The sequence below is a fragment of the Felis catus genome, chromosome B2 (genome assembly GCF_018350175.1).
Source record: "Felis catus isolate Fca126 chromosome B2, F.catus_Fca126_mat1.0, whole genome shotgun sequence".
Lineage (NCBI taxonomy): Eukaryota > Metazoa > Chordata > Mammalia > Carnivora > Felidae > Felis > Felis catus.
Window position 1 is genome coordinate 80261968 of NC_058372.1, and position 14200 is coordinate 80276167.

The 14200-nt window shown below is 42.1% G+C and overlaps 1 protein-coding gene across 1 annotated transcript in view; it reads right to left on the reverse strand.

The window, feature by feature from the left end:
* MDN1 (midasin AAA ATPase 1) overlaps positions 1–7160 on the reverse strand; it is a 175121-nt gene extending 167961 nt beyond the window's left edge. Inside the window, exon 1 of the mRNA XM_045057836.1 lies at positions 6879–7160. Within this exon, the coding sequence (XP_044913771.1) occupies positions 6879–7010 (132 nt within the window). The 5' untranslated portion in view covers positions 7011–7160. The remainder of the gene's footprint in view (positions 1–6878) is intronic.
* Positions 7161–14200: the final 7040 nt, after the last annotated feature.

Genomic DNA, 14200 nt, shown 5'->3' on the forward strand with positions numbered 1-14200 from the left:
GACATGTTATATAGAAACTTGTGAGTTGGGAAAAAAATCTCCAGAGAGAACATCACTTCATGAACCTTCTCTTGAAAAGATAATCTGGAAAACAGGGTTAGATGAATCAGATACTAAAAATAGGAAAAGGGGCGGGTGGGGTGGTTCAGTCAATTAAACACCCGACCCTTGATTTCAGCTCAGGTTGTCTCAAGGTCATGAGATGCAGATCAAGCCCCGAGGTCAGGCTCTGTGCTGGGTGTGGAGCCTACTTAAGATTCTCTCCACCCCTGAGGGAAATGAGGAAGGGGCGCCTGGGTGGCTCAAGGAGTTAAGCATCCGACTCTTGATACTCTTGATCTTGGCTCAGGTCTTCATCTCAGGGTCCTGAGTTCCAGCCCCACACTGGACTCCACGCTGAGTGTGGAGCCTACTTAAAAAAAAAGAAAACAAGATACTTAGCCTTTTTTTCTTTTTTGAAGTAAGCTCTATACCCAATGTGGGACTTGAACTCATAGCCCCAAGATCAAGAGTCACATGCTCCATCAACCGAGTCAGCCGGGTACCCCTCAGTGTTTAACTTTAAAACAAGCAGCTGTACCAGTTTACACCTACCAGCAATGTCTGAGACCTCTGGTTGCCACATAACTTCACCACCACATAGTATGGTCAGTTGAAATTTTAGTCATTTTAGAGAAGGGGGAATGGAATCTGGTGCTTTTATCTGAATTTCTCTGATGCCAAAGATGTTGAGAATTTTTTCAAGTGTTTAATGGCCATTTATCATCTGTTGTACATTTGTTCAATCTTTTATCCATTTAATTTTTTTTTTTTTTTTTAGCATTTATTCATTTTTGAAAGACAGAGAGAGACAGAGCATGAGCAGGGGAGGGGCAGAGAAAAAGGGAGAAATAGGATCTGAAGCAGGCTCTAGACTCTGAGCTATCAGCATAGAGCCCGACATGGGGCTCAAACTCACAGACCGAGAGATCATGACATGAGCTGAAGTCAGACGGTGAACTGACTGAGCCACACAGGTGCCCCATCTTTTATCCACTTTGAAGCTGGGTTGTTCACATATTAACTGTGATGCTAGCTATTAAGTTTTTGTAGATGCTCTGTATCAGCTTGAGGACATTTTATTCTATTGCTAACTTGTTTCTGTTTTATTCCTAGCTTGTTTTTCTTGAGTGGGCTTTGGTAATTTATATTCTTCAAACACTGATTTCATAAATTGTTCATTATTAGTAACTTACCTTTTTTTTATTTTTTTTAAATGTTTGTTTATTTTTGAGAAAGAGAGACAGAATGCAAGCAGAAGAGTGGCAGAGAGAGAGGAAGACAGTCTGAAGCAAGCCCCAGGCTCCGAGCTGTCAGCACAGAGCCTAACGTGGGGCTTGAATCCACAGACCATGAGATCATGACCTGAGACGAAGTCGGGCACCCAAGGCACCCCCTCCCTCAATTTGTTTAAATCATGATTCAGTTCAAATGATTTTCTGACTCAGTGATTATTCTTTAACCATCTTTTTTTTTTTTTTTTTTTTAATCTTCCACATTTAGGGATTTTTCCCACTATCTTTTGGTTGTTTTTTTTCTTCCTTAATTTAATTCCATTGGGATCACTGAATATACCATGCATGATTTTAATTCTCCTAAATTTATTGAAACTTGTTTAATCAATCAGAATATGGTCTATCTTGGGGAATGTTCCAGATGTGCAGAATATGTATCCTACAGTTACTGGGCACAGCAATCTAGAAATGTCAGTTAGGTCAAGTTTGTTGATAGCGGGTCTTCTACATGCTTAGAGATTTTCTGTATTTGTTCTATCAATTAATCAGGATAGAGTGTCAAAGTCTCCAATTATAATTGTGAATTTGTCTATTTTTCCTTTTCTGTCACTTTTTGATTCACATATTTTGATACTCTGTTATTAGGCCATATATATTTAGAGTTTCTTTCTTAATTTTGCACTACTGATATTTGGAGCTGGGTAATTCTTTGTGGAAGCTGTCCCATGCATTATAACATGTTTAGCAGCATCTCTGCCCTCTAAACACTATATGCCAGAAGCAACCCCACCAACAGTTGTGATAACCAAAAATGTCTCCAGATTTGCCCTTGGGGGAAAAATTGCCCCAGTTGAGAACCACTGCACTGGATTTAAAAGTATTTCAAACAAAAACTGGAAGGCGCGCCTGGGTGGCTCAGTCGGTTAAGCGGCTGACTTCGGCTTAGGTCATGATCTCGAGGTCTGTGAGTTTGAGCCCCGCATCGGGCTCTGTGCTGACCGCTCAGAGCCTGGAGCCTGTTTCAGATTCTGTGTCTCCCTCTCTCTGACCCTCCCCCGTTCATGCTCTGTCTCTCTCTGTCTCAAAAATAAATAAACGTTAAAAAAAAGTTAAAAAAAAAAACTGGAAAGAAAGTTGAGAGAAAAAATTTTTTCTTTCATTTTTAAGTGACAAATTTTCAAAAAATATAAAACACCTCATATACCACTTAGAAATTTTTATTATAGAGATAATAGGGAGCTTTTATGCAGAACGGTGATAGATTCAGATGTCTTATTCATGACCAGAATAGGAAACCCACAGAGGAAAAAAGTTAAGTTAGTGGTTGCCTGAGGAGCTGTGGGAGAGCACAGTGACTGGGGTGGGAATGGGGGATGCTACCATCTAAAAGGTATGGGGGCTTCTTTTTGAAATAATGAAAACATCAGGGCACCTGGCTGGCCCAGTTGAAAGAGCATGCAACTCATGACCTGGGGTCATGAGTTCAAGTCCCATGTTGGGGGACTTTTTTAAATAAAAAAAGAGGGGCTCCTGGGTGGCTCTGTCAGCTAAGCCTAAGCGTCCAACTCTTGATCTCAACTCAGGTCATGATCTTATGGTTCATGAGTTTCAGCCCCACATTGGGCTCTGCACTGGCAGTGTGGAGCCTGCTTGGGATTCTCTCTCCCTCCCTCTCTCTCTCTCAAAATAAATGAACTTAAAAAAAAATTAAAAAATAATTTTTAAAAATTACAAAAGAATGAAAATGTCTAAACATCACAGTCTAAAACTGTGGTAACAGTTACACACATCTGTGAAAACAGCAAAAACCACTGAACTATAAGTTTAAATGGAAGAAGTATATGGTACCTGAATTATATCTTAATAAAGCGGTTTTTAAAAATTATTATATTGGGGTGCATGGATGACTCAGTCAGTTGAGTGTCCAACTTCAACTCAGGTCATGATCTCAAGGTTTGTGAGTCTGAGCCCCATATCAGGTTCTCTGCTGTCAGCATGGAGCCCACTTTATTTAGATCCTCTCTCCCCCCTCTCTGCCCTTCCCCCACTTGCGAGCGCACATACTCGCTCTCTCAAAAATAAACATAAAAAGTATTATTATAGCTCATATGTACTGATTACTGTTTTTCTTTAATTTTTTTAAATGTTTATTTATTGAGACAGACACACAGAAATACCGTGCATGGAGGAGAGGCAGAGAGAGAGGGAGACAGAATCTATAGCAGGCTCCAGGCTCCCAGCTGTCAGCACAGAGCCAAACACAGGGTTCAAACCCATGAACCGTGAGATCACGACCTGAGCTGAAGTCAGATGCCCCTGATTACCTGCTCTGTGCTAGGCATTTTGGTAAGCTCCTCACATGCATTATCTGGATCTTACAACAACCTTATTAATAGCAATAATAATTAAGAACCACTTCTACAAAGAGTGCTTACTATAGTGTAGGCATCTAGTCCTCACAGCAACCCATAAAGCAGGCAATATATCCCTATTTTACAGATAAGGAAACTGAAAAATTAAAAAGGGGTCAAGGTCAAAAAGCTAGGAGAACCAAGAATCCACATCACAGTCTGGTTCCAGAGCCCCTCCAACTATGTAGTAGCTACCATATGTAATATAGCAAGAAATTGTGACTCAGAAGAGTTAGGTAACTTGTTCAAACCCCAAAAGCAATTATGTAAAAGAGAATTTGATCTTTAGCCATACTTCATCCCAATATCCATGCATGCTCTTAAGCATTCCGCTTTTCTTGAACACAGACAGTAATCAAGGAGGTAAGGATATGTGATACGACTTATAACAACACATTTTTGTTTGGTCCTCAACCCCATTCCAGGCACAGAGCTCCTAAAATCTTTGCAATTTCCTGTGAGCAGAGTGATAAAGGTGTCTTTTGTTATGTTAAGGAGGTGAATTTGGTGTGTGAGGGGGGCGGGGGTGGGGTTGTTGTTGTTGTTGTTTTAAGTAAGCTCTAGGCCCAACATGGTGCTTGAATTCACTAGATTGAGATCAACAGTTGCATGCTCTACCTACTGAGCCAGCCAGGCGCCCCAAGGAGGTGAATTTTGCAAAGCACCCAAGGATGGAACTGGCTGCCAAGAGAACCAACCAAGTGATGAGTGTTGGAACTTTCAGTCCCACCCCCACCTCCACCTCAAGGGCCAAGGGTTGGTCAATGAATTCCAACACCAATGGCTAAAGTTTTCATCAATTATACCCTATGTAATGAAGCCTCCATAAAAACCCAAAGGGACTTGGTCAGGAGAGCTTCCAGGTTGGTAAAAATATGGATATGTGGAGAAAGTGTCACCTCTGGAGAGGGCATGGAAGCTCTGCACTCCTCACATACCTTGTCCCTATGCATCTCTTCCATCTGGCAGTTCCAGAATTCTATCCTTTCATAACAAACCAGTAATTTAGTAAGTAAAATGTTTGAGTTCTGTGAGCCACTCTAGCAAATTAATCAAACCCAAGGAGGGGGTTGTAGAGAACCTCCAATCCACAGCCAGTTGGTCAGAAGTACAGGTGACAACCTGGACTTTCAAATGGCACTCAGAGGTGGGGAGGGCAGTTTTGAAAGACTCAGCCCTTAACACGTGGGATCTCATGTTATCTCCAAGCAGACAGTGTCAGAATTGAGTTAAATTATAAGACACCCAGTTTGTGTCTGAGAATTGCTTGGAGGTGTTGGAAAACCCACACTGGAATGGAGTCAGAACTGTAGGATGGTGGTGACAATAGGGATGAAAAGGAAGTAATAGATTCAATACTGAGTAAATAAAACACGGAAGACTTGGCCATATGTGAAGGAAAAGAAGTGAGAAGAGTGAGGACACTCAGTTCTCTAAAGTGGATAGGCAGAAGTTGCTGTCACCAGCTGAGATAAAGAACAAAACAAAACAAAAAACCCACAATCCTAAAGAATTCTTACTTCAGATCCCAACTGCAATGAGAAGCATGTTTCAAAAGGATTTGCTTTCCCATAAAAATTGCTTTGTTTCCAAAAAAATAGGATAAATACAGAATGGCAACACAATCAAGTCTTCTGAGTGAAAGGTTTGAAATTAATCATGAAAATGGTAAGGAACAAACCGAAAGACATCTCAGGAGAGAATCTGACAATGTGACACACAAAAAAGGGAGAAGCAAAGGTGTCCCAATCTCCTTAATTCAAATGAACTTTCTAGTAGCTTTCAAGTCTAATACTACTTCTATACAATCTCAGAATTCACATGAGTGATTCTCACACCTGTCAGATTCTCTAAAACTGTATCTAATAAAGGCTATAAACCATTTCCCCTCCCTACCCCCAGTACATAAACATCTATGTTACACCCAATTACAGTGGTAGGGAAACACAAATCCCCTGTTGCTGGTCTATGATCCCTAGTTTCAGAACCTCTGCTCTAAATTCTAACGCCCACTTACAGAAAAATACATCTATCAACAATCCATAACTCAGGACTGTCACCAAAAGCTCAGCTCATACAAAGTGATGATCTCTTTCCTTAGTCCAGCCCACCAAAACTCACTTCTCTTTCACCAGCTCACCATGTTTAGTGATTCCCTTCACTGGGGCTCAGAGGCCCCAGGGTATCTCTGACCTTCTCTCCCACCCCTCTTCTCCCCTTCCCCCTGCCCTTTACATGCTCAATTTGTTTTCACCAAACAGAAATGCCTCTCATGTTAGTTCTTTGCAGCTCCAGACCCAAAATACTCCCGTCGCTTCCTGAGCAAAAGGATGTATGTGTACACAATGCATTCGTGACTGAATAAATAAGTTCTAGATACGGGAGTTAGAAGGAAAAAAATAAACTAAACACATTTTCTACTCTCTAGAAGTTCAGAGATATTGGGAGTGGGGAAGCATAAAATGGGAAATTAAAATGCAACGTGAAAAGAAAATGCATGATAAAGGTTCTCAACTTAGCAGGGAGTTAAGAGAAGGCTCTTAAAAGGCCAAAACCCCATTTCTTAGAAAATTCTAATCCACATCATAGTCTCTACGGTTAATGTCACACAGCATTAGCTGTCTTGCTTTGTCCTTCAGTTGTTTTCTGTGTTTATGAACGGTCTCCAAAAATAGACGCTAAGTTCCCTGGGGGCAGAGACCGTAACGAATTTCTGTGTCTCCTCACAGAACCATACTGTGCCTCACGCAAAGCAGGAACGCAATCAATACGTGTCAGCCGGCCACAACTAAAGGATGGAGCAGAAAAGAAAAACAGTCACCCAGACTAACAGGGGTGGCTAGACTTGGCACACTTAAGTTAATACACATGTCAAGCGGGCAGAGATACAACTTCAATTACAGAAAAACAAACCACGTTTCTTTCGGAAGGCCACGTCTGCTACAGAGAGGAGACAGAGGTAGGTTGGAGGAGAATGGAAGGGTCTCTCAGATACACACAAAAGGCTTCTTCCAATTTCCTCAAACACGCGCGGACGTCTCCGCCCCGGACCAGCCCTGAGGAGGGGGCCAGGGTGACAGAACGCCGCTTCTCCCCTCCCTTAAAGTTGCTCGTCTCACTCAGGGTCGCAGGGCACGCGCGAGGGGGGCGGCCGGGGGCGGCCCGGCGTTTTCCCTCTCCCTCCTTCTTTTACCTGCTTGGCCAAGAACCTGCCCAGTTCGCTGCGGCTCTTCTCGTTCTTGGCAGCGAGTAAGCGCAGCGGCGCGGCCGCCACCTCTAGGAAAAGGTGCTCCATGACCGCAGACCCTCCGCCCCCGGCGGTCATCAGCGCTCCCTACTTAGCGCTCGGAGCCCCCGAGCCACCGAGGTCCCGCGCTGGAGGTGCCAGCAACTACGCCCCCGGGGAAACCAGCCACGGCTGCCCCGCAGACACCGGGAGAAATGCAGCACACGTGGGGGAGCACGCGGCGCCCTACGTCATCAGCCCTCGACCACGACCGCCACGGCAGGGCGGCCCCAGCCCCGCCCCCTTAGCAGCGGAAACAGCGGAAGTCACTACCGCCCCAGTTCCGGGAGGACGTTTGAAGCGGGCCTCGATATCGTGATTCGGGTCCGACCATTGCAGTGATGGTAGGTCCCGGAGACAAGGTGTGGCGGGACAGAGAGACAGGAGATTCTACTAGGCCCGGACCTGAGGGAGCCCGTAGCGGCATGTGATCCTCAGCCCACCGTGCCTCCCTCCTATTGAAATTCACAAGTATGACCAGCACCCCCCCTTGCAGCATTCTTTTTTTTTTTTTTAATTATTTTAATGTTTATTTATTTTTGAGAGACAGAGGGAGATACAGAATCCCAAGCAGGGAAACAGGCTCGAGGCTCTGAGCTGTCACCACAGAGCCTGATGCAGGGGTGGAATTCAGGAAGTCGGAGGCTTAGGACTGAGCTCCCCAAGCGCCCCACTTTGCAGCATCCTTAATATAAATATTGGAAATAAGTGTTCAGTTAGGGAATATTTAAGTAAAGTAGGGCATATATATTATATTACGACGTCATTTAAAAGGGTGCAGTAGAAGAGAACCTGAAAGTTCATTTTTGTGATGTTCAAGAACAAGCCAAAATAATGACAAAGTCAAGCTAACGGTTGCTATGAGAAGTGTTGCCAACCAAGGAACCTGAAGGAACATGCTATGGTAATGGAAATGTTTCCTTATCTTCCTCTTGGTGGTGTTACTCTGGTAGATAAATTTTAAAAAGCAAAAAATTGTACACAAGATTTGTGCACCTTGTGTAAATTATATTCCTAAAAAGTGTTTTTAAAGGGGGGTAGATCTCTAATAGCAAGTGTATACCATGAGTCAATATTTTAAGAAGGTATTTGAGGGATGCCTGACTGGCTCAGTTGGTGGAGCCTGTGACTCTTGATTTCGGGGTTGTGAGTTCAAGCCCCATGTTGGGTGAAGAGATTACATAAAAATAAATTTTTTTTTTAAATTCTTTTTTTCAACGTTTATTTATTTTTGGGACAGAGAGAGACAGAGCACGAACGGGGGAGGGGCAGAGAGAGAGGGAGACACAGAATCCGAAACAGGATCCAGGCTCTGAGCCATCAGCCCGGAGCCCGACGCGGGGCTCGAACTCCCGGACCGCGAGATCGTGACCTGGCTGAAGTCGGATGCTTAACCGACTGCGCCACCCAGGCGCCCCAAAAATAAAATTTTTAAAAAATGTATTTGAATTTGAATTTTTTTCCCCTAGGGTTTGAACGTTAGCTTCTGGGGGAACTCAAACTCAAGCACAGGACTTCCAGAACTAGGGAACTGTGGAGGTGGGCAAAAAACGTTTCCACATAAATAATGTTTCTAAAATTCCCAAGAAGATCAAGAGGGTTCCCTGAGTATGGGTATATCCCATATATATGTGAATATTCACATATATATGGGTATATCCCATATATATGTGAAGTGCACTTGTTAATAAAATTATGTGTTGTTGTTTTCTTGTTAATCAGTCTTATATGACAGTGGTCTTACCCAAGAACTTAGAAGGGTAAAGGAAAAAGTATTTTTCCTCCTCTACACACCCTTTCTTATGACCTTTCTCAAGCAACCATAAGGCAACATTTTTGGGTGATAGAAATGTTCCAAGACTGTATTGTGGTGATGGTGGCATAACTCTATAAATGGAATAAAGTCATTGAATTGCTCACTTAACAATGAACGAACTTAATGGTATATAAGTTAAACCTCAGAAAACCTTTAGCGGTGCCTGGGTGGCTCAGTCAGTTGAGCATCAGGGTCTTGATCTCAGGGTCATTAAGTTCAAACCCCACACTGGGGTCTGCAGTGAGTGTGGAGCCTACTTAAAAAAAAAAAAAAGGAAAAGCTCTAAAAATAAAGTTATACTAATCAGCAAGGAATAGGATATGTGTAGGTACAGATGAAACAAGATTGGCAATATATTGATAATTAATGAAACTAGATGTTGAGTGAAGGGAGTTCATTATACTCTTTCTACTTTTGAGTAGAAAAATTTCAATAACAAAAGGTAAGATAATATCTATTTTTAAAAAGACTACTAGGGTCATGTCAAAAGGACTCAGGTACTAAACAGTAGCAGAATATACCACTTAGGCACGAAGGAATTTGGAACATGCCGCCCTAAACTATGCCACGTTGGTATATTGATTATTTTGAGGTAAAGACCCTTTGAAACAGAAGATGCAGGAAGGGCTCTCTGACCATGCCTCCCTTTTCTAAATATAGCAAGGCATAAAATTTCCCATGAGAAAAGTGCCCCCCCCCCGACTTTACAAGGAATAAAAGAAGGTACTTATCACCTGAGACTGGTAATTGACACCAAATGGGTCTGTACAAACTTACTAAAATAATCCTTATCTTCCACTAATTTTCCCTCCCTAAGTCTCCTAGTTGCTTGCCTACAATTTACCGCCTCTAGCCCAAACCTCTTTTGCCTTGTCATTTCTTTACAAATCTATTGCTGCTTTTTCTAGAAGATCTATAAGCTTTCTTGAACTGAACACAATTGAGGAAAAGCAGATCCAGAAGCTCTCTGCCCTCCTATTTGCCTGTAAGCAGGATATAAGTTTTTAAGAGTGTCTCCCCTTCCCTTCTCTACAACTGTAGACCTTTATTAGCACAGAGAGAGCAGCAGAAGAAACTATATAACAAACTTTGCTAAAACTGTCTGTTATCTACTATTTGTTTCCCCATATATTTGCCTTCTCACAATTTGCCACCTCCAGAAACTCAAAGTTCTTTTCCTTTGTTTTGTCACTTCTCTAAAAGTTTATTGTTCTTTTTTTAAGATACTATATAAGCCCAAGTTTTAACTATTTGAGTTACTGATCTGAGTCCTCCTATGTGTATGCATGATGCACATGTTAATAAATTTATGTTTTTCTCTTGTTAATCTGTCTCTTTTTGATGTATTTTATTGGGCCCAAGCCAGAGAACCCAAAATGGGTAAGGAAAGTTATTTCTTTTCCTCCTTTACAGTACGAACTTAAAGAGATCTCCGCTGACCAATGATGGTACAATTTGAGCTTCAATGAAGATAACAATTGCAATGAATTGACACATTATATATGTTTAAATCCATGACTACATAATAATATTTTTAAAAAACTGGTTACCTTTGGGGGCACCTGCATGGCTCAGTGCATGGCTTAAGTGTCCAACTCTTGATTTCGACTCAGGTGATGATCTCACAGTTGTGAAATCAAGCCCCACCTTTGGTCCGCACTGAGTGCAGAGCTGCTTGGGATTCTCTCTCCCTCTCTGTCTCTGCCTCTCTGCAACCCCCTCAAAAATAAATAAACTTAAAAAAATTAAAAATAAAAAGAACGTAATACCACCAATAGTCTTCTCAAAAGTATCAAATCTCCAGATCTAGCTGCCAATATGCAGAAAATAAAGAGAACAGAGAAATATGTTAAACTGCACCATGAATATATAATCAGCAAAATCCAGACTGTTGGGAGAGTCTATAAGTCAAAAACACAATTTTTCAAGAGATGAACTTATTTTTTCAATTATTTATTTTGGGAGAAAGAGAGTGCATGTGTGCACACACAGGTGCCCACAGGAGAGAGGGGAAGAGAGAGAGGAAAGAGAATCCCAAGCAGGCTCTGTACTGTCACTGCTGAGCCTGACTCAGGGCTCAAACTCACAAACCTCAAGATCGTGACTGGAGCCAAAATCAAGAGTCAGACATTTAACCGACTGAGCCAGCCACGTGCCCCTAAAGAGATGAATTTAAAGAAAAAGTAAGGGGGACACCTGGGTGGCTCAGTCAGTTGAGTATCTGACTGGCTCGTCATGATCTTGCGGTTTCTGAGTTCAAGCCCCACATCAGGCTCTGTGCTGACAGCTCAGAGCCTAGAGCTTACTTAGGATTCTGTGTGTCTCTCTCTCTGCCCCTCTCCCACTCATGCTCTGTCTCTCAAAAATGAATAAATGTTAAAAGAAAGAAAGAAAGAAAGAAAGAAAGAAAGAAAGAAAGAAAGAAAGAAAGAAAGAAAGAAAGAAAGAAAGAAAGGCTGGGGAACCTGGCTGGCTCATTTGGTAGAACACACAATCCTTGACCTCAGGATTCTGAGTTCAAGCTCCATGTTGGATGTAGAAATTACTTAAAAATAAAATATTAAAAAACAAGAACAAAAAAATAAATAAATAAAAAGGAAAAGAAAGGTATGGGAGGGGAAACTGAATTATGAGACTGCTACAGACTGAATGTTTGTGTCCTCCAAAATTAATGGTATTTGGAGGCAAGGTATTTGGTATTTGGAGGCAAGGCCTTTGGGAAGTAATTAGCTTTAGGTAAAGTCATGAGGGTGGAGCACCAATAAAGGGATTAGTGCCCTTGCAAGAAGAAACCAGAGGCTAACCTCTCTTTCTGCCATATGAGCATTCAGTAAGAGGGCAGCTACCTACAAACCAGGAAGAGAGCTCTCACCAGACACGGAATTTGCCGGCACCTTAACCTTAGACCTCTCAGCCTCCAGAGCTGTGAAAAATAAATGTTTGTTGTTTAAGCCACCAGTCTGTGGTATTTTGTTCTAGCAGCCTGAACTAAGACTGAGACTTATGACACTTAGCAAATTTTTATAACACAGGCAAAACTAAATTGTAGTGCCTAGAAATGCACACTTGGTTAATCAAACCATAACAAAATGCAAGGGAGTTTTTACCCTGACAGTCAGGATAGTAGTTTTTGTTTGGAGGAGAGGGGAGGTGTTTGGGGTAGGGCGTATAGAAAAGCTTGTAAGTTTGATTTCATGACCTGTGTGGCAGTTACAATGATATTTACATAATAATATTTCATTAATAGATGTTTTTATTGTTCTATAAGTTTTTTTAATGAATACAGAAAATGTAAATAAAAACTAAAAAATTGTGGGATTCAGAACTCAGGACACGTCAGGGGTAAGAGTTCTCATTTCTCCCAGGTGCTCTTTTTCTTTTTTTAAGTTTCTTTATCTATTTTGAGAGAGGAAGAGAGAGAGAGAATGAGTGGGAGAGGTGGGGGAGAGAGAGAGAGAGTCCCAGGCAGGTTCTGCACAGTGTGGAGCCCCACAAGGGTCTTGAACCCACAAACCTTGAGATCAAGACCTGAGCTAAAACAAAATCGGATGCTACACCGACTGAGCCACCCAGGCACTCTTCTTTAACTTCAAATTATTGCTGTCAAAAAATTATTTGTGCTTCAGGAGCACCTGGCTGGCTCAGTTGCTGGAGCATGCAATTCTTTTTTTTTTAATTTTTTTCAATGTTTATTTATTTTTGAGAGACAGAGACAGAGCATGAATAGGGAAGGGGCAGAGAGAGAGGGAGACACAGAATCCGAAGCAGGCTCCAGGCTCGGAGCTGTCGGGGAAAGAGCCCGATGCAGGACTCGAACCCACAAACCGCGGGATCATGACCTGAGCCAAAGTTGGACGCTTAACTGACTAAGCCACCCAGGCGCCCCTGGAGCATGCAATTCTTAATATTGGGATTGTAAGATTACTTAAAAATAAAATATTGGGTATAGAGACTACTTAAAAGTAAAATATTAAAAAAAAAATTTATTTGTGTCTCATTAGGATATCAGAAGTGTTCTTTGAAGTTGAGAGAGCCCTGAAACAGTATCTAAGGACCTCAGCCATTAGTTGTACTTTTCCATTAACTAGCTGTGTGACCTAGGTTAAGTGACTTAACCTTCCAAAGCCTCAGTTTTTCTCTAGAAGTTCTGATTCTGTGTCTGTCTCCCAGAGTCAATAAATACTCTAGGAACACAGGAAGTGCCATATCACACAGTGCTGACATACTTTTCTCATACACAATATGCATTTAATAAATGGTCAACCTTTCCAGGATGACTGAGAAAACCAGGAGCAATTTAATTAAATCACTTGTGCAAATTATAAAAAATAACACGTTTAGAAACTGTTGTACCAGGAGCACCTGGCCGGCTCAGTTGGTAGCGTGTGTGACTCTTAATCTCAAGGTTGTGAGTTTGAGCCCCACATTGGGGATAGAAATTACTTAAAAATGAAATCTTTAGGGGCGCCTGGGTGGCTCAGTCGGTTAAGCGTCCGACTTCAGCTCAGGTCACGATCTCACGGTCCGTGAGTTCGAGCCCCGCGTCGGGCTCTGTGCTGACAGCTCAGAGCCTGGAGCCTGTTTCCGATTCTGTGTCTCCCTCTCTCTGACCCTCCCCCATTCATGCTCTGTCTCTCTCTGTCTCAAAAATAAATAAACGTTAAAAAAAAAAAAAATTTAAAAAAAAAAAAAAAAAATGAAATCTTTAAAAAAGGCGGGGGGAGGGGCGCCTGGGTGGCGCAGTTGGTTAAGCGTCCAACTTCAGCCAGGTCACGATCTCGCGGTCCGTGAGTTCGAGCCCCGCGTCAGGCTCTGGGCTGATGGCTCAGAGCCTGGAACCTGTTTCCGATTCTGTGTCTCCCTCTCTCTCTGCCCCTCCCCCGTTCATGCTCTGTCTCTCTCTGTCCCCCAAAAATAAATAAACGTTGAAAAAAAATTAAAAAAAAAAAGGCGGGAGGAAACTGTTGCACTGATTTCTCTATCTACTTATAAACTGTGTAAGAGCATATACAAATTAAGAGGCTTAATTTTCCTTGAAAACAAGGGAGGAAACTCCTCCTCTCTCCACTTCATTCTTTTCTTTCAGAATTTCTTTCTCTTCTTTCCAGCTCTTTTCAAATACATGTATATTTTTTAAAAATAAGCCTCTTGCCAGTTTTACAACTCAGGAATTTTTCTTTAAGGACCTGGGAGCCATCTCTTTGTAACAAAATCATCGCCAAGGAAGATAATACTCAGTCGCCCAATTTTTGGGGAGGTGGACCTAACTTGTCACCTGACTCTGAATTGCAAAACCTACCTAATATAATGGATTATAGCCACTTGGCTATTGTTAAGTTAATTAAACAAACAGGCCATGAGACTGAGGTGGCTCTAATGCCTTGGTAGCCTTCCTAAGCAAATCAAAATCTAA